At 38.7% G+C, this 18,346-nt stretch overlaps 2 protein-coding genes across 2 annotated transcripts; both read right to left on the bottom strand.

Annotated features, from left to right (window-relative positions):
* Positions 1-5,364: 5,364 nt before the first annotated feature.
* Positions 5,365-7,490, bottom strand: LOC102712668 (magnesium-protoporphyrin IX monomethyl ester [oxidative] cyclase, chloroplastic). The gene is made up of 5 exons (XM_006643999.3): positions 6,965-7,490; positions 6,818-6,882; positions 6,300-6,627; positions 6,111-6,209; positions 5,365-5,898 (listed from the first exon to the last, which is right to left on the bottom strand). Exons 1-5 carry the CDS (start codon positions 7,457-7,459, stop codon positions 5,635-5,637), a joined length of 1,251 nt encoding a protein of 416 aa, XP_006644062.2. The 5' UTR covers positions 7,460-7,490; the 3' UTR covers positions 5,365-5,634.
* A 5,553-nt stretch (positions 7,491-13,043) lies between these two features.
* Positions 13,044-16,063, bottom strand: LOC102706522 (probable protein S-acyltransferase 4). Its single transcript, XM_040530012.1, has 5 exons — positions 16,013-16,063; positions 15,553-15,744; positions 15,094-15,423; positions 14,162-14,395; positions 13,044-13,532 (listed from the first exon to the last, which is right to left on the bottom strand). The coding sequence occupies exons 1-5, from the start codon at positions 16,061-16,063 to the stop codon at positions 13,044-13,046; spliced, it is 1,296 nt and encodes a 431-aa protein (XP_040385946.1).
* Positions 16,064-18,346: the final 2,283 nt, after the last annotated feature.

Here is an 18,346-nt window from a genome sequence, read left to right as displayed (position 1 = left end):
AATTTCCTATTTTGTAAAGTAAAGGAAATGTAAAAGAAAAAAGAAAAGTGCCGCGCGCGGGGGATTAACCTTTTCCGGCAACGATGGGTTGTGGTAAGCCGGCTGCTAATTTAATCAGTGGGTTAGTTTTGTTGTGGACCACGTCCGTTCTGGCCTGTTTAGTCGGGCCATTTGTTTGGTCAGCTGCAATTGCGGAGTTTGGCCCACGTCCTCGATTGAATTTGACACGCAGATAATTTGGCCCAAATATAGCCCACCATTTTCCTCGATTGAATTTGATCCATCAGACAAATTGGCCCATCTCATGTCCGACAGGGAAATCGGCCCAGAAATGTATTTGGTCCAATTTTTTCTGTGGAATAATATGGCCCAATGATAAAATTTTGGAGGGGAATTCGGCCTAGAGTGAAATTGGCCCAATTTGGCTCACCTCCTTCCTCTCTTGAAATCGACCCATTAGATAATTTGGGCCAATTTTGGCCCACCTCCTTCCTCTCTTGAAAACGACCCATCGGAGTATTTGGCCCAACACATTTCCTTGATTGAATTCGACCCATCGGATAATTTGGCCCATCTTATTTCGGATGGAGAATTCAGCTCAGAAATGAAATTGGCCCAATTTTTTCTGTGGATTAATACGGCCCAAATTATAAAACATCCGATGAGAATTTGGCCGAAAAATGAAATTGGCTCAATTTTGGCCATCCTCTTTCTTCTCTTGAATTCGACCCATTAGACAATTTGGCCCAATTCCCGTCTCGTTTTTAGTGGGCTGACTTCTTGGTAGGCCTGTATCTCGTGGGCTTCTTTTGGTAGGTTGCCATGTGAGTTTGTTGGGCTGTTAATTTCGAACGGGCCATCGTTTCGGTGGGCTGCATGTGTGGTTCGGCTGATAGAGGAGTGCATCGAATATGTCAACTGAGAACGAAAGTGGCACGCAGGACGCGTACTATGCCCTTGCCGCCTTGCAGTTGACTCCGCCACGGGGACGGAGGAGGACGACGAACTTGCTCCATTTTATATGGTTGATTTTTTTTTATAATGTTTGATCATTTATTTTATTTAAAAATTATGAAAATATTATTTATTTTACTTGTGACTTACTTTATTATAAAAAAACTTTAAGCATAATTTATTATTTTTATATTTGTACTAAGTTTTTGAATAAGACGAATAGTCAAACATTGCAGAAAAAAAAATCATACATCTTACATTATGAAACGGAGGTAGTAGCGATTTGTTCTCTCTAATCCATTCGGCTCAAATTATTCTTGTCCACATGCGCTAAGATTAAGAGGAAAAATCATCTCTTCTTTCAAATTTAATTCAATGCATATAAATTATTAGGACAGACTCCACCTCTCCTTCTACAAACTTTCATATACGAGAGACTTTCTAAATTAGAAATTATCTTGCCAATCACATAATTTCCATACGTTACAAAATATCGTTTTAGTTAGAAACACTTTATATATATATATATATGTATGTATTATACTTTATATAAAGATAAATATAAATTTTTAAATTATAAAGCTACTACGAATACGCAATATATATCTTTAAAATCAAATTTCAATCACAATTTTTAATCACACCATTAGAACATCGACAATAATACCACAATAATAAAGTTCATGTTCAACACCATGTTACGGTTGTGCTAAACATAAGATCGATGAAGACTTTATGCCATTATTATTGGATGCCTAAATAGTCAAATTACTAACAATAATATTACAGATAATCTATGTTAAATATGAATGAGTATATGATATTCTAGTAATATTTTGTTAGCACCATGCTTTTATGTGAAATAAGTAAATTTCTTGATATGTTAAATGATACATAACTGTAGAATATGTTTTAAATCATTGAAAAATATGTGCATCTCCGTATGATAATGAACTAGAAACACGACTAAGGAAATATATCAATAGTAATTTCACTTTGTTAAAAAAATTCATATACTTTTAAACTACAAAGAATTCATATGATAACAATTTGCTGATTTAGATATCTTTTTACGTAATATAAGAAGACGCAATGAAACTTTTTTTAAACTCATATAAATTTAGACTTCAAATTATATGGTATTTGAGAGTTTCATAGTTATTTTGTTCCTTTAATATATAAACAAACGTCAACAAAATTTCAATTATTATAAGAAGACGGAAAGTTATACGTGACACAACTCATATTTGTATAAAGTGGTTTTCATTAAGTTTAGTTTTATAGAGTTCAAATTTTATATTAATATTAGATAATATGAATAAATTATTTTATTAAACTTAGCCTTGTAATGTATGAACTTAATATTGTAGTGGTTCATAAATTATTGTATCAATTTATTGTTGCAATGTTTCTCAAATTACCATATAAACTTGGCTTTGACTACAATAACCGTCCAAACTTAAAAATTTGTAACTTATTATAGTGTGGTCCAATCTATAATTAATTGTGCAAATATACAATAGTTAGTATTAACCGATGGTTTGTTGCTATTTTGTAAGAGTTTGTTTAAATAATCAAATTAATAAATGCTCGATAAACAAACAAATTAATGTTGTTTTATATATGATTGCATTTAAAACAAATTTATGATATATTGTTTACATTATTTATTGAGCCGTAGAGTTCGCACGGGTATAATATTAGCCTACCCTAGTGTACGAACTACTTTTACTCATCCTACGTACTTCATTGATCATTCTACAAATCCGACGACTGAAAACATCTTTGTAAGATCAGATAGCTAGGACGGACTTCACCTCCGTTACATAGACTTTCCATATATCGGTGACTTTCTAAATTAGAGATTGTCTTATAGTTTTCATATGTTAAAAATATCTTTCCAATTAGAACAATTTCGATATATTAGACTTATATTAGGACAAATATATAATTTTTTAATCCTAAATATCTGTAAATATGCAATATATATCTTTAAAATAAAAATTCAATAACAATTTTTAATCACACCGTTAGAACATTGACAATAATACCGATACAATAAAGTTCATGATCAATATCATACCATAGTTGTGCTAAACATAAGAACAATAAAGTTTCTAGACAACTATTAATGGATGCCCAAATAGTCAAATCACTAACAATAACAATAAATAGCAGATATAAAACTTTGATAGATAGGAATGAGTATCCGGTGTTCTATAAATATTTTGTTAGCACCATATTTTTATGTAAAATAAGTTAAGAAAATATACTCCATACCATTGTATCGATTCAACGATCTGCCATTGACTTTGTCGAGTTCTAAGATATACCCTCGGTTAGCAGTTTTCTCTATAATGTACCCTTGGATCCTATGCATTTGTAATAAATGTCCAAAATGCCCTTTAGACATACCAGATTGACTATTAATTTATCATGTTAGAAGATCTAGAAAATTATGAAAATTTTTGACTAGCATCCTAATAAATCATTATAGTTTATGGGTATGTTTTAAGATTATTTTTCATATTTTTTTTTTGGAAAAATATTTTCTCGATCTTAAAACATAACCACAAACTATAATGATTTGTTAGGATGCTAGGCAAAAATTTTCATAATTTTCTCGATCTTCTAACATGATAAATTAATAGTCAATCTTATATGTCTAAAGGGCATTTTGGACATTTATTACAAATACATAGGATCCAAGTGTATATTGTAGAGAAAACTGCTAACCGAGGGTATATCTTAGAACTCGACAATGTTAATGGCAGATCGTTGAATCGATGCAAACTCAATGGTATGGAGTAGATTTTCTCAAATAAGTAAGTGACACATCACTGTAGAATATATTTTAAATCACAGAAAGATATATGCACCTACCGGTAATAAAGAACTGAGAACACAACTAATGAAAAATATCATTAGTCATTTCACTTTGTTAAAAACTGTCATATTTTTTAATACTACAAAAAAACGTGTGCGATAAAGATTTGCTATGAATTATATGATTGACTTAATATTTGATATAAATATCTTTTTATGTAATATAAGAAGACACGAAGAAATTTGTTTTTAAACTCATAATAAATTTAGACTTAAGAGTTACAAAGTTGATTTCTACTTTTGTTATATACAACATCGACACAATTTCATGTATCATATAAAGATACAAAGTTGTATGTGATGCAACTCATGTTTTTATAAAGTGATTTTCATTAAATTTAGCTTTGTAGAGTTTAAATATTATGTTAATGTAAGATAATTCGAACAAATTATTCAATTAAAATTATCCTTGCAATATGTGAACTTGATATTGCAGTGATTCTAAAATTAGTATACCAATTTGTTGTTACAATGTTTTTGAAATTAGCATATAAACATAACATTACAAGTTCTGCAATTACTGTTCAAACTTAAAAACTCTTAATTATTAGAATATAGTCCAACCTGTAATTAATTATACAAAACTATAATAGTCATTGTTAACTGATGATTTGCTGCTATTTTATCATACTTTAAATAATTAAATAAACAAATGCTTGATAGATAAACATATTCAAATGATTGGTATATGATTGTATTAAAAAGAATTTATTGTATTTACATTATTAAATTAGGTCGTAGCGCTAGCACAAGTATATTGCTAGTCCGTATTTAAGTTCAATAGTAGCATCTAAGTCCCTATGTTTCTCGTGTTATGATGGTTTTGACGTATTGACAATTTGACATAATGATCTTGCTCCCATATGTCATAGGACATATGAATGGCAAGTTATCACTTGTTACTATCAGGAGGCAAGTCCTAAAAACTCAACTGCTAGCTAGATGCTGCGCGGTTCAAGCAAACATGATATGCATGATGCTGCGCGGAATTGTCATTCTTGGTAAAATTATTGAAACATGTGAAAATTTGTTTGAACTAGTCAGATTATCTTTTCAACTTAATGGGACGCAAAACTCGGCATAGTAGAAATTAGTATTTCCTCGTTCTAGGCACTATCTAAATTCATCAATGGATCAACGAATATATTTTATATATGTGTCTATATTCATTAGCATCCATATGAATATAAGAAAAGCCAAATCATCTTATAATATGAAATGGAGGTAATAATTATTTTTTGCAAGAAATAATAGCCTAATACAATCACTAACGAGTAAATGTGTTGAGGATTGAGACAATATTAATGTGATCCAAGTATTTGTATGATATGGTCAGAGGACCAATTTGCGTATCCTCTAGAGGAGTCGACGAAAATAGAACCTATCACCACCAGCATCAGTTGCAACTTCTAATAGGAGTAAAGATTACGGTTGGCAAAATATGACAAAAATAGTTGTGTATTGTTCACCATCTCCAAGGCCTGACGTTATACCATAATGCAGACCATAGTTACAAGATACTACTTAAGTATCAAGTATCAAGAAAACATCAAATAATTCTCCTTCCGTTGGAAAACTGTGACCCCCATTGTGATGCAGTTCACTGCCATTTACATGGAGATCATAACAAAAGCTTGTCAAATGGTACATTGTTGAAGTCTAAATACTTTACAAAGGAACACACAAGGTGCAGATTCTGCTAACAACCCATCATCTCATCGCTCAAAGCCCCCAGGCAGAGAGTATCAGCATGCCTCTTGAAGGACAAGGTTGGAGATGATCATCCCTACTAAATCAGTAAACAAGCTGGGGCTCGAATTCAGCAAAATCGACGGAGCCAGATTCGATCGGGGGCATGAGGTACGCAGCAATGATCTCCGACACCAGCGCGGCGATATGAGGAATCCTCTTCAGGTTCTTCACCAGGGGGATATCGTCAGACTGTCCTATAGCAAGGATCTTTTGGTTGATCTCAACCATCCTGTCTAGCTTCCTCTTGAATTCAGGGTTCTCAACATCAAGAACAGCTGGGAAAATCCTTGCTGTTGTGCGGTTGGTCTGCAAAAATATGCACCGGATACATCATCAGCAGCTGTCTTAAGATACACAGATCTTAAATATTCTCCTGACCCCTAAACAGTAAAGTTTAAAAATGGTATGTAGCCATTTCTTGAGGACAATGTTTCAGTGTTCAGCAATTCTTTCGGAATTGTCTGAACTACAGTAAAAAAAGATTGCCTAAGTAAGAAAAGGCGGTTAATTTTTCTTACCTCAATGATCACATGCATGTCGAATTCTTTGGTGTCCAGGCCAATTCCTTCATAGAATGCAGTGCGCTGGCAATCATTTAGGTACATGGTCACATACACCTGCAAAAGGTCCCATGCAAATGCACCTGTTAGAAAATAGGTAGCAAAATGTTGGTCCATGCAAACAACACTGGAATAGCTTGAGATTACCGAGAGGCAGAAGAACCGTGACCAGAGCTTCGCCTTCCAGTCGTTGAGGAACTGCGGCTGCGCCTTGAGCAGCGCGGAGAAGAAATCGCCGTGCCGGTTCTCATCCTGGCACCAGTTCTCGAAGTACTTGAAGATGGGGTACACCTGGTACTCCGGGTTCGCCTTGAGGTGCCTGAAGATGGTGATGTACCTCCAATACCCAATCTTCTCCGACAGGTAGGTCGCGTAGAAGATGAACTTGGGCTTGAAGAAGGTGTACTTCCTGGCCTTGGTCAAGAACCCGAGGTCCAGTGCCAAGTTGAAATCAGACAGCCCCTTGTTCAAGAACCTGGACAGCACAAACCATGATGGCAATTCAGATAACTGCTTACTCAATTTTAGTTGAAATGGAAGCATCAAAAGCTTAAACTTTTTTTCTTTCTAGCCACACCACAGTTCAATGTGAGTTGCAAACTTTGCAATGGCTGCTCGCAATCACACTGTGTGAAGGAATAAGTTTAGAGTGCGTTGCTACATACCCAGCGTGACGGGCCTCATCCCTGGACATGAGCGAGAAGATCTCGGCCACCACCGGGTTCGTTTTCTGCAAGAGAAATGGAGCATTGGCAGGTGCTCGAAGAAATGCCTACGAGAGCAGGCACAGCGAAAGCAAAAGTGCGACGAACCTTGAGCCTGCGGCCGAGCTCCTTGTAGAGCAGGAACCCGGAGAACTCCGCGGTGCAGGAGCGCTCGAGGAACTCGACGAAGATCTGGCGGAGGGGGCCCTCCATCTTGTCGGCGGCGGCCTTGAACTCCGGGTTGCGGACGAAGTGGGTCTGGTTGTAGTCCGTCTTGAACTCCTGCAGCAGCGCGTCGAACTCCTCCTGGTTGAGCTGCTTGTTGATCTCGGCGTTGAAGAGCCGCTCCATCTCGTCGAAGTCGGTGGTGTAGAACCGCGGCGTCAGCAGCGTCTCCTGGATCTCCGTCTTCCCGCGCTTCTTGGCCGCGGGCTTCGCGCCCGCGGCCGTCCCCGACGACGACGCCGCCACGCGGAACCGCACGACGCGCCGCCCGAGGGCGGCAGCGGCCGAGGGTGCGACGCGGGGCCTGGCGGAGGCGGCGTGGCGGCGCATTGCCGCCGGGTTGAGGAGGGAGAGGTCCATGGCGGCGGAGGATGCCATTTGGTCGAACACCTTGGCGGTGGCGGGAGGGAAGGGGAGGAGGAGGTTATACAACATGCGGGTGGAATGGATGGATGGATGGATGAGATAAGGTGGCGATGAGGTGCAATCTACGGCTATCTAATGAGCGCTCGCCATGTGTACCCTCACCCCAATCTAACCGCTCGCTCTCTTCTTTCTCTCTATTTTTCGTTATTAATCTTTTATTAATATGCAACTTGTGTGATTATCGGCTTTTTCTAAAAAAAATCTTTTATTGTTTTATTGGCACTAGTAAGGATTGGACATAGGTTGGTCCGTGGGTAATTTAGAATCCACCCTAGTTCAACCAAACAAACTAAGTTTTACCGTGAAATAAAATTTAGTTCATTTGTTTTAACTTGAGTTAGGGCTGTCAAAAAAGCTCGAAGCTCATGAGCTGCTTGAGCTCGGCTCGCCCTAGACTCGGTTCGAGCTCAGCTCGAGCTCCTAACGAGCCAAGCCCGAGCCTGATCCGAAGCTTGCGATCTTTCTCGAGCCGAGCTCCAACTTCTCACGAGCTTACCCATATATATTATTTTTATTGTTTATTGATAATATAGTATATTAAGAATAAAATATTATATATTTAAATGATAAATTAATTTGTATTGGTATTATATATTGATTTTAAATCTTATTTATAATTTATTTTATATTATTGACTTGAAATTATTGCTTTTATTAAAAATTATCATCAAAATAACTATATCATATGCTTAAATCAAGCTCGAGCTGAGCTCGCGAGCCTAACCAAGCTCGAGCAAGTTTGCCTAAGGGCTCGAAGTTTTAGTAGGCTCGAGCTTGTGTCGAGCTCGAGCCTATATAGGCAGGCTCGCTCGAGCTTGGTTCGTTGACAGCTTTAGAGTCGACCTTAAAATACTCGCACGTCGATCCACAGCCATCTCTAGCACCTAGCAATTGGATAGCAATCATATCACAAGTATTCTTGAAGGCTGAGAGGTATCAAAATCTTGAAAAGTTGTCTATAGAATGTAGTAATCACATAATTTTTTTTATTTTATTAGTAAGAGCATCTCCAACCGTCTATCTACTTGTCTCTCCAAGCTAAATTTTAGCCATTCAAAATAAAAAAGAAATTCCAACAGACTGATGTTAAAGCCATCCGGTTGGCCAAATTTGGCCAGCCTTTGCCTGGCCAAACCGGCTTGCCAAACAGCGGGCCCACATGCTGCTGCTACTCCTCTGGTGTTCTACGCAGTCGTCGTTGATGGGTCGTCGAGCAGCCGGCGCCGGTGCCGTCGAAGCCATCCACCTTCCCGCGCCTTCCGCCGCCCCACGCCTGGCCGCTGCGCTGCCGATACCGGTATACCGCCGCATAGAAAGAGAGAGAGGGAGCCAACCGACGGTGGGCGCGCCACACGCGGGACAGCAGGCCGAGGCGGCCGGCAGCGGGTGCGCCGCGCGCCGGACAACGGCCTCCGCGACCACGCGCCGCGCCGCGCCGCGCCGCCGCCCGTCGGCCTTGCCGTGCCGCCGCCTGCTCACGGAGTCACGGGTGGGAGAAAGAGATTGATAAAAGAAAGAGAAAGAGGATGAGGAAGATATAAGGGGCTGACATGCGGGGCCTCGATGTTAAAGACTCAGAATAGAGAGGATAGATGAAGAGACCGTTGGAGGGAAAAACAAATTTGACTTGCTAAATAGAATAAAGAGTGGCCAAATAGATATTTAGAGAGTGTATTTTGGCCATACTGTTGAAGATGCTTTACCATAATCGAGAAGAACATAATGGTCATAAATGTCATGTTTAGTTTGATGCCAAAACATGTTTTTCCAATTTTTTTGGTAGTTTAAATAGGAAATGTGATAGCTTGGTTTGATCCCAAATAATTGACAATGTCCATGCTTCATTTGGAACAATTTTAGAACTTTTTTCACTGAATCACAACATTTTGGCTAAATATTAGTAACAAACCAAACATCAATAATAAAACTCTACCCTGCCAACAATTTGGTGGCACCAAAATTTACCAAGAATTTGACGCTACCAAAATATTAGTACAGTAGAGAACCAAACATATATGAGAAAGAAGCAGGGTTCCCTTACCTTTTTCCCGCGAAAACCGCGGTACCGCGCTCCCGCAAGGTAACCGCAAAACTGCAACGAATTTAAAAACAAAAAAAATTAAATTCAAAATCGTGCGGTAAACGCGGTTACCGCTCGGTTTTGCACGGTTACCGCGCGGTAACCACGGTAAGTACGAGCTGAAACGGCATGAGAGCGGTGGAAACCATGGTTTTCCACACGGTTTTTGCAGCCGAAACTGCGGTTACAGCGAGAAAACCGCGATTACCGTGAGAAAAACGTGGGTGTGATGTCAAATGCAAAAAAAACATTAAAAAATCTTGAAAAATACATGAAAAGTAGGAAAATATTTTCTGACTATATTTGTGAGTTGGAACATAGGAAAATTGAAAAATGGAACATGTTTTAGGGAAAACAAGAAAATTTTTATATGACATTTTCTAAATTCTTGATATTATAACATACAAACATACATGGCATATGACTCATATTACCCTTCACCTAATAATTCACACCAATAACAAGTAACAATTTTATTTTGATTGCTGCGTCACAACTATACCTACTACCAATTATTACTAATGTACACGTATAATTTTTCTCCATACATATTTCCCATATATCCATCATTATATATTTGTATTTCAAAGTTATTTACCCTAGTGTCTAGTGTAAATTAATAATGACTTAACAACAAAATATTCTTAACCATCTTCCTATGAAATATTATTTGCAATAGGCTATTTTTTAATTTTGTTTTCCGAAATTCTTGTTTATGATTTTTAATTACGTCGGAAATACATTTTTTTCATAAATTTCTTTGACAAAACTATAATGTATATCAACATATACAACATATATTTTTTTATTAAATTTCCTCATTTTTTAAATTCTCCTAAAATTTAAACTCGGTTACCGCGGCTTATCGAAACCGTGCCTTCGCGGAGGGCGCGGTTACCGCCGCGGTAACCGCGGTTTCGGTAACCCTGGAAAGAAGTACTACCGAAGCAATTGATTTCGTTTTGTTGAATAAGTGTTCAACCCGATAACATGAGAAAACACAGTTATAAAAGACAATATGAGTAACGTAAACAAGATCTACCCTTCCTTGAAATATCTTTAAACCATAGTATTATACACAGATGTAGTTTATAGTTTGTAGTTTAGTGAAAAGGACACGGATATGTGAGTTTTGAAAATGAGAGAAACAATGTGCAAGCTTTCTATGTGCGGCAATGAATCTCTTTTGTCTTTTCTCAAAGAGAAAAATTGAATAATGGAATAAGATTTTTTTGGCAGGTATGTCCGATTCAAGTACTGGTCAGGATGGAGCCAAGTGTATGGCCAGGAATACCCCTGGAATATATATTGGGGAGAAATTGGGGAGAAAAACCAATATCTAGTGGATGGCATATATATTGCATAGTCGTAAAAAGAAATAGTACGTGCATGCATGATGAACCGCATTTGTTGTTAAATATCACCTGAGAGTTGGAGGGAAAAAATCTCAAATGAATTCTCCTTGGCAAACAAGGAGCTATAATCTACAAGCAAATTAAACTGGTTATTCGAAGACCACAATTTTCACGTCAAAAAGGTTGCATGTCAACTTAATACTAATCATGTTACGCATGTTTTATTTCAACAGAATCTTTCTTGGCTTTTACGTGTGTGTTTTCCTGATGACTAAACGGTGTATTTTTTTTATCTTTTTTTTAAATGAAAGCTCATGATCTCATATTTCTAAAATACATTTTCAATTTAGTATCGGTTAATTTCATCATTTATACTATTAAATAGATATCACAAAAGTTTTAAAAATTCATCTTCATGTTTATCTATAAAAAGAGCGTCGACGAGAGATTGTTTATGTTTTGCTATGCCTAAAAGCATTTCCATCGCCTTAAGAACGGATTAGGTCAAAATAAGTCAAAAATAGGTTGAACTGCTAGCCACAGCGGCAGTGACGAAATTATGAGAATCGAAAAGGGATAATCCCTTGTATGCACTTCAAATTTTGGTTAATCTTTTCTATGTCTCTGAATTTTGCTTACTTCCTTCTGTACCCCAAAATTTGGTTTTGATATCTTCCATACCTCTTTCGTCAGTTGACCGTCTAATTTCGATAAAATTAACCATTTTGCCCTTTAGATAAACATATAAATTTATGAATTACATTATTAAAAATGTAAAAGTTTATCTCATGAGACTATTGGTAGTTATGAGTTTGCTATGTGATACGTTATTTATGAAAAAATATTTATAGATAATAAAATAAAAAATATGTATTTATTTTGTTTTTAAAATTCATAAAATAAGGAGTATTCATATAAATATATGATTACCAATGTTCACGATATTTTTTAAGAGTGTTCCCGATAAAAAATATTGTCCTATTAAATTTCAAATAAAAATCAATTTATTGAATTGTTTTATTTTAAAATTTATGTCAAAATTTTCTGCACTAATTATGTTTGTCTCATTAGTTACGTAAAATACACATACTATGCACTCAAATAAAAATTTCAATCGTTTTTCAAGCTTATATATATTCAAACCTAAATCATCAAGGATATTAAGGTCATTTGTCATAAACTTAACAGTAAAATAAAGAAAAATCTAATGCCAGGGGCATGGAAGGGATCAAGTTTAAATTTGAGAGGCATAGAAAGGATCGGGTAAATTTCAGGGGTGAGTAAGTTTGCGGGTGTATACAGGGAATTTACCCAATCAGAAACATGGACAATTCTAGGTGCAGGCAAACCAAGTTAACACCCTCGTCTTTACACGTTTATTTATGCTTATAAGTCGATATTTAATTTTTTAGCTTAAATTTGGAAATGATATTGGATTTTTTTATCGTCTTTTACTTTTCAGACTTTGCTTTTAGATCGCTAAAAACATACATATGAAAGCTTTATTCACAAATTATTTTTTGTTTGTAAATATGTCGTTTAGTTTTCTCACTGAAAATGCCAAAAAAAATAATCCCCTAATAGTCCCTCTAATTTTTCTCACTGAAAATGCCAAAAAAAATAACCCCCTAATAGTCCCTCTAATTTGATAATTCTTATCATTTCGGACAACTACATGTTCTTATAAATCTATTTTGGGTTATGATTTTCTATTAAATATATAAAAAATTAAATAAATGTTTACGTTTATTAGAGTGTTTTTAATTCATCTATACCTGCTGTCCTATTGTTTTTAATCTAAATATTTTAAAATTTATTAATAGTTAAAGTTAAAAGTTTTACTGTTTGAAACTATCATGAAAATGGGGAGCAAATATCTTTTGGTGCCATATCTAAAACCACGAAATTAATGCAATTGAACCAATTTTGGCCGTGTTAATGCTGGTGTATCTGTGCTCTTTCTTGCAAACAATCTGAATGTGTAGCCGGTTTGCACCCACATCTCTGGTTTCTCTAGTCTTTGCAAGTGCCAAAATGACCAAAAAAAAAATTTAATCTGCAATAACTCAACGCACGCACGGTCGTCGTCATCGTCAGTTAGTCACCGTTCCGAATCTCCATGCAGGCTCGCCGCCGGCGTTCGCTCGCTATCCTCGCCGCGCGCAGCCGGAGGCGGAGGACCACCACCTCCTCCGGCCTCCTCCAGCCTGCGCCACTCACCGCCGGACATGAACGGGTCCGGCGCCGCCGCCGGCGCCCGCCGGTCCTTGATGTGCACGCTGATGTCGTTCTTCTCCATCTCGTCGTAGTCCAGCCCCTGCAAGATCGCCGGGATGATGCCGCCGGCACCGCTGCGGCCCATCTCCAGGTCCACCTTCTCCTTCGCGCCGCCGGTGAGGTCGGCCAGGTGCCTCGAGGACAGGTGCCCGCCGTCCCCTGGCTCCTCCGGCGGCGCCGCTACCCATGACCGGAAGTTGTTCATCGACGGCGGGATCCCGGCGCAGAACACCTCGGCTATGTTTGCCGGCACGCCCCTGTTGTACGGGTTCTCCTTCTTGTCGTACCTGTACCTGAAGTTCTCGTACGTCGTCTGCAAAGAACATTTTTTTCAAAACAAAATCAGTACTGATAATAATGAGTTCACATCGAGTACGTCAATAGGTGATCTTTTGGTTTTTTTTTTGAAAAAAAAAAGACCAAATGACATGTGTATAACAAAAATAATTTATAAATAAAAAGTTTATATATGTGTTATTAATGATCTAAAAGCAAATGTTAGGTAATAAACTATGATAAAAAACTTTAAAATTAACTCCAAGTTAAGTTTGAAAATTTAAATTTTGATTTATAATAATGTAAGTATAAACGAAAAAAAATGATAAGTCTTGTTACTAGTGACCATGATGATGTTGTCACGAAATAGATTATCTTTGTGACAACAAGCAGTGGCGGAGCTAAGTGTACGAAGAGGGGTTTTAGGCATCCGGTCTAAAAAATTTTAGTTTAAGTTGATGTATTTTCACCATATATACCTCTCTCAATTTAAGCTTAGACGTCCGTGGCAATCTAAACTCAGTTTAAAGCATTAAAAACAAACGAGTGACACATCTCACTATTTCGTTCTAGCTCCACACTTGACGACAAGACAACTATTGTATATGCATTTTATTTAAAAGTAAAAGAACACAACAATTGCGTGACTTGGTGAGGCGTCTGTACCTGGTTTGTGCTCATGAGGTAGAGGTGGAAGACGGTGAGGCCACCGACGAACCACACCGAGACGAAGGTGTACACGATGAGCACCACGGACAGCGGCTCGCTGGCCATGGATTTCAGCAGGGAGCCGCCATTGTTGTCCTCCTCTGCGACGATGTTCAGCCATGACACTGCGAAGACGTAGACGCAGAGGAGGGTCGACGTCGAGATGAACAGGAAGAAGAACCGGTAATTCCGCTGCGCAAAATGCGAAAACAAACCTCAGCCTCATTATCATCATTCAGAGTTCCATTTTTCAGCTCATGGCACGCGCACGAGACAAAAACGTCACTGTGTAACAATTCATCATATACAGATACCAAAAGTTAGCTACTCTAGGAAGGGAGAAATATGTTGGCTATTTTCAGATCCATTTTGACTTTATTGTGTTAAAAATATTTATCATTTAGTATAAGATTTGATCAAACGTCAAAAATTTTAACAAGCAATTTCGTTAAAATAAGTTTATAAAATAAAATAAGTCTATGATATTATGATAGTATTTTTCAAGAAAAATCTATGTGTATCATTTTTATTGTATTTGAACTAACCATTTAGAAACTGTCAATGGCCAAAATTTTAGCAGTCTGACCAAATATTAATTAAAAAATAAATATTTTTGATAAAGTATTTAAAAAATTAAATTATTGTCGCTACAAGGCCCTATTCGACTTAGCGAGCAAGTTGTGCGGATTTCCGGCACGCGGAGATAAAATCATTAGTGGTCGATTAACTAAGTGCCAACTATTATAAATCGATGAATTGCACCAAAACACAGTTTGGAAAACATTCTCATACGAGACAAAGAAAACGAGTCGAACGGGGGGCCTAATTAATTCAGTGTCAGCTTAATTAGAACTGAGTAAACAGTTGGGGGGGGGGGGGTGGGTGCTGACCAGGCCAATGCACTGGCCGACCCAGGGGCAGTGGTGATCGAACTTCTGGACGCAGTTGTTGCAGACGGAGCAGTGGGAGGCACGCGGCGGCCTGTACAGCAGGCACGTGTCGCAGTACTTCACCTTCACCACGCACCCGTTCACCGCCACGTCCCTGCTCCGCGGCAGCCGGAGGTGCGGGCTCGCCGCCGTCACCCACTCCATCGACGCCGTCCTGCCGACGTCTCCGGCCTGCTCGCCGTCGCCGCCGCCGCTCTCCGCCGGCGGCCGCGCGTTCCTCGGCACGATCCCGGGGTCCCTGCTCGATGTCATCAGCAAGAATGCCAAATCCTGCAGGCACAGTTGCGACAGATTATTCAGACAAAAAATAAACATGAGCAGGTGTGACAGATTATATTCAGATAAAAAAAAGTAAGCAGCAGCAGCTAATGGTGATCGATTGATGAATCTGTGACTCACTGCTAGGCCGAGAACAATGGTGGTGATCAGCACAGGAATGCCAAGAACTCGCTTCTCTGAATTGCTGGAGCTGGTCATCTTTGTGATGCATTGGCAGCATAGGCCTACCAGAGGCGCCGCTATTAGAACAGTCGACAGGAAGAGCGAACCCGCATCCGGCCCGAAGATCAGGCGCCCGCAGCAGAGAAATTTCTGCAAATTTTGAGGGGAATCAAGTTAGTCATCTCAAACTTCAAAGTTCAAATGGAAAAAAAAATGATCAGCAAATGTGAAAGAGTATAATGCATATTTGTAAACTAAAAATAACTTCTAAACAAAATTTTTATATACGTATTCCTGACGATATAAAAATAAAGCTAAACATAATTTAGAAAACTCAAAATAAACTTATAACCATAAGGAGAAAGGAGAGAGGGAGAGGAGAGGAGGAGGCGAGATGAACGAAGAGCAAATTACGTACGTTGCTTCCTGGCCAGACTTGGTACAGCCTCCTCTGCCTTGGCTCCCCCATCAAAACGCCGCAACGTAACCTCTCTTCCGAAGCCGGCAAACCTCCGGTCGATCGCTCGCCCGCGGCGGCGGCGGCGGCGCGCCTATCTATAGCTACCTCTCTTCCCGACCTCCGGCAACCGGCGCCGGCGCCGTCACAACGCCGCTATGAGAGGAGAGACGACGGCCGAGGACGACGCGAGGCTTCTGCCTTTCAGTCTCTCCGCTGCTCCCTATCCGTATCCGCCTCTCTGATCATCTCCTGCGTGCCGCCATGGCCACGGCCTTGCACAGCTCGTTCTCTCTGTCTCGGGCCTCTCGGCGAGGAGGAGACGGAGGCGGCGGCGGCGAGACTGCTTCTTTTTTTTTTCGCGGGAAAGTGGAGACGGAACGGGGGCGGGCTTAACGACCGGGGTTGGGTACCCGCCGGCTACGCGTACCCAGCAATGTGCACGGCTGCACGGCGCGGTGACAGGGTGGATCCATCCGGCGGCCGGCGCCGGGGGGTAGGTTGCGGCCCACCTGTCGGCCAGTGAAGTTAGGTTGGGGTGCTGTGCACCTACCTAGCCTTTCACGTTCTAATATTCTCTCCACCTAAGCCAATGATCACTCAGAGCATATATTAATTAATTCGCATAAGAAGATTATCGGGTCATTAATTGTTTGTTTTGGTTCGCAGAGGAAAAATAGTTCATTTTATGTTTTTTTTATGAAAGGTACTCTATTTAGTGTACTCCGGATTTAGATATGCCTTCTTAACATAAGATTCCTTAGCGAACGGAGTGTTGCCGAGCTGGTTAGCCTTTTTAAGGTGAAATATTTTCACCCGGGTTTAATTTTTAAACTTGACATAGATGTTCACATTTACGACTAATTATTATTGAGTGGTAGACGATGGATTTATCGACGGCGAGGCATCAATAATAAATTCGTAAATCTCAATATATAGCGGCCACTCTTGAAAGTATTTATTTAGAAGATATGATAGGTATGTTGATCATTATGAACACATGTGTTTGTAATACACGTTAAAAAAATAACAAGATATATAAAACTATACCTTGTTGGGAGAGCATAATGGTCATTGCCTGCACGTACGTGATGTAGCTCACACAACAGAAGTAGAATCAGAAGCCACGGTAGTACGTGCCAACAACTAATGTTTATCTTTTTTTTCCATCATTTTGGAGATGATAAGTATTAATTGGCATCAACTTGATCTTGATTTTGGATTGATGCTTTTGGTTGTAATATATTTTCCTAACTGATTCTGCCCTCCCATGACAATATGACATGCATGACCAGGTCTAATCTAAAGTCTAAACCCTTCACAAAATTAGTAGCCACACATATGTGTAATTTACTCCTACTCTGCCTGCAGGCAAAGCAATTAAGGGGCAATTAATTAAGCTCTTGGCACACTTTGTTGCTGTTGTTTTGCATGCTTTAAAACCCATGTGGTTTGAGCTTAATTTGGTCACAGGTGATGTGCAATTAGGCCGGGGGACAAACGGCCCTAGCTTTGATCGAACCAATCAGCTGCAACTAATCCCTGTGGGCAAAAATTATTTGGGATGCTCAATCGATCAGTAGCTTCCACTTGTGTAATCTTGTGTAGCTCCCGGTTTGATTGCCCAATCACCTGGCAAATGGCACCTGGATGATTATGTCAACTCGATTTCATATCTTTTGGGTTTAAAGTTTGTTTGAGATTATCACTATACGATAGATGCTACCAATTTGCTTTCTTTTTCTGGTGACACGATTGGAACTTCCCAAGTTCCGATACTTCTAAGAGAACCGTAAAAGATGGTCAGTGTTGTACAACATTCATCCCAAAAATAAATGATCTTTTTAGATTGGAATATTGTCCCAAAATAAGTGGTACTATTTATCCAATTAAACATATCTTATTTAGTTTTTTCTCATTTTACTCCCAATCATCATTCTGTTCCTAACCATCCCACATGTAATAAGTGGTACATACGTCATTCTTCTCCACCTATAATTTGTCCTCTCACCTAAAATGATCACTTTCTTTTGTACGAAACAAGTGTTTTCTAATATTTAACAATGTGTGTTAAAGTTAGGTACGTTTATTTTAAGTCATATTGGTAGAAATACCTAAGCTCAATGGCTTGACCGGAGAGGAAAAATAATATTTTTTGCGGACGGCAAAGAATAATGTATCTGATATTTTGTTTCTGACTAGAGTAAACTGAGATGTTCAATAGACCTGCTTTTAAACTTTTTTTTTGTCCTTAAATCGACCCAATTGTATGATGGTAACTAAGATTTTTTATTT

The sequence above is a fragment of the Oryza brachyantha genome, chromosome 1 (genome assembly GCF_000231095.2).
Source record: "Oryza brachyantha chromosome 1, ObraRS2, whole genome shotgun sequence".
In the NCBI taxonomy this organism is placed as follows: Eukaryota; Viridiplantae; Streptophyta; class Magnoliopsida; order Poales; family Poaceae; genus Oryza; species Oryza brachyantha.
The sequence above is the reverse complement of the archived record's forward strand: the minus strand, read 5'-3'. Positions and strand labels throughout refer to the sequence as shown.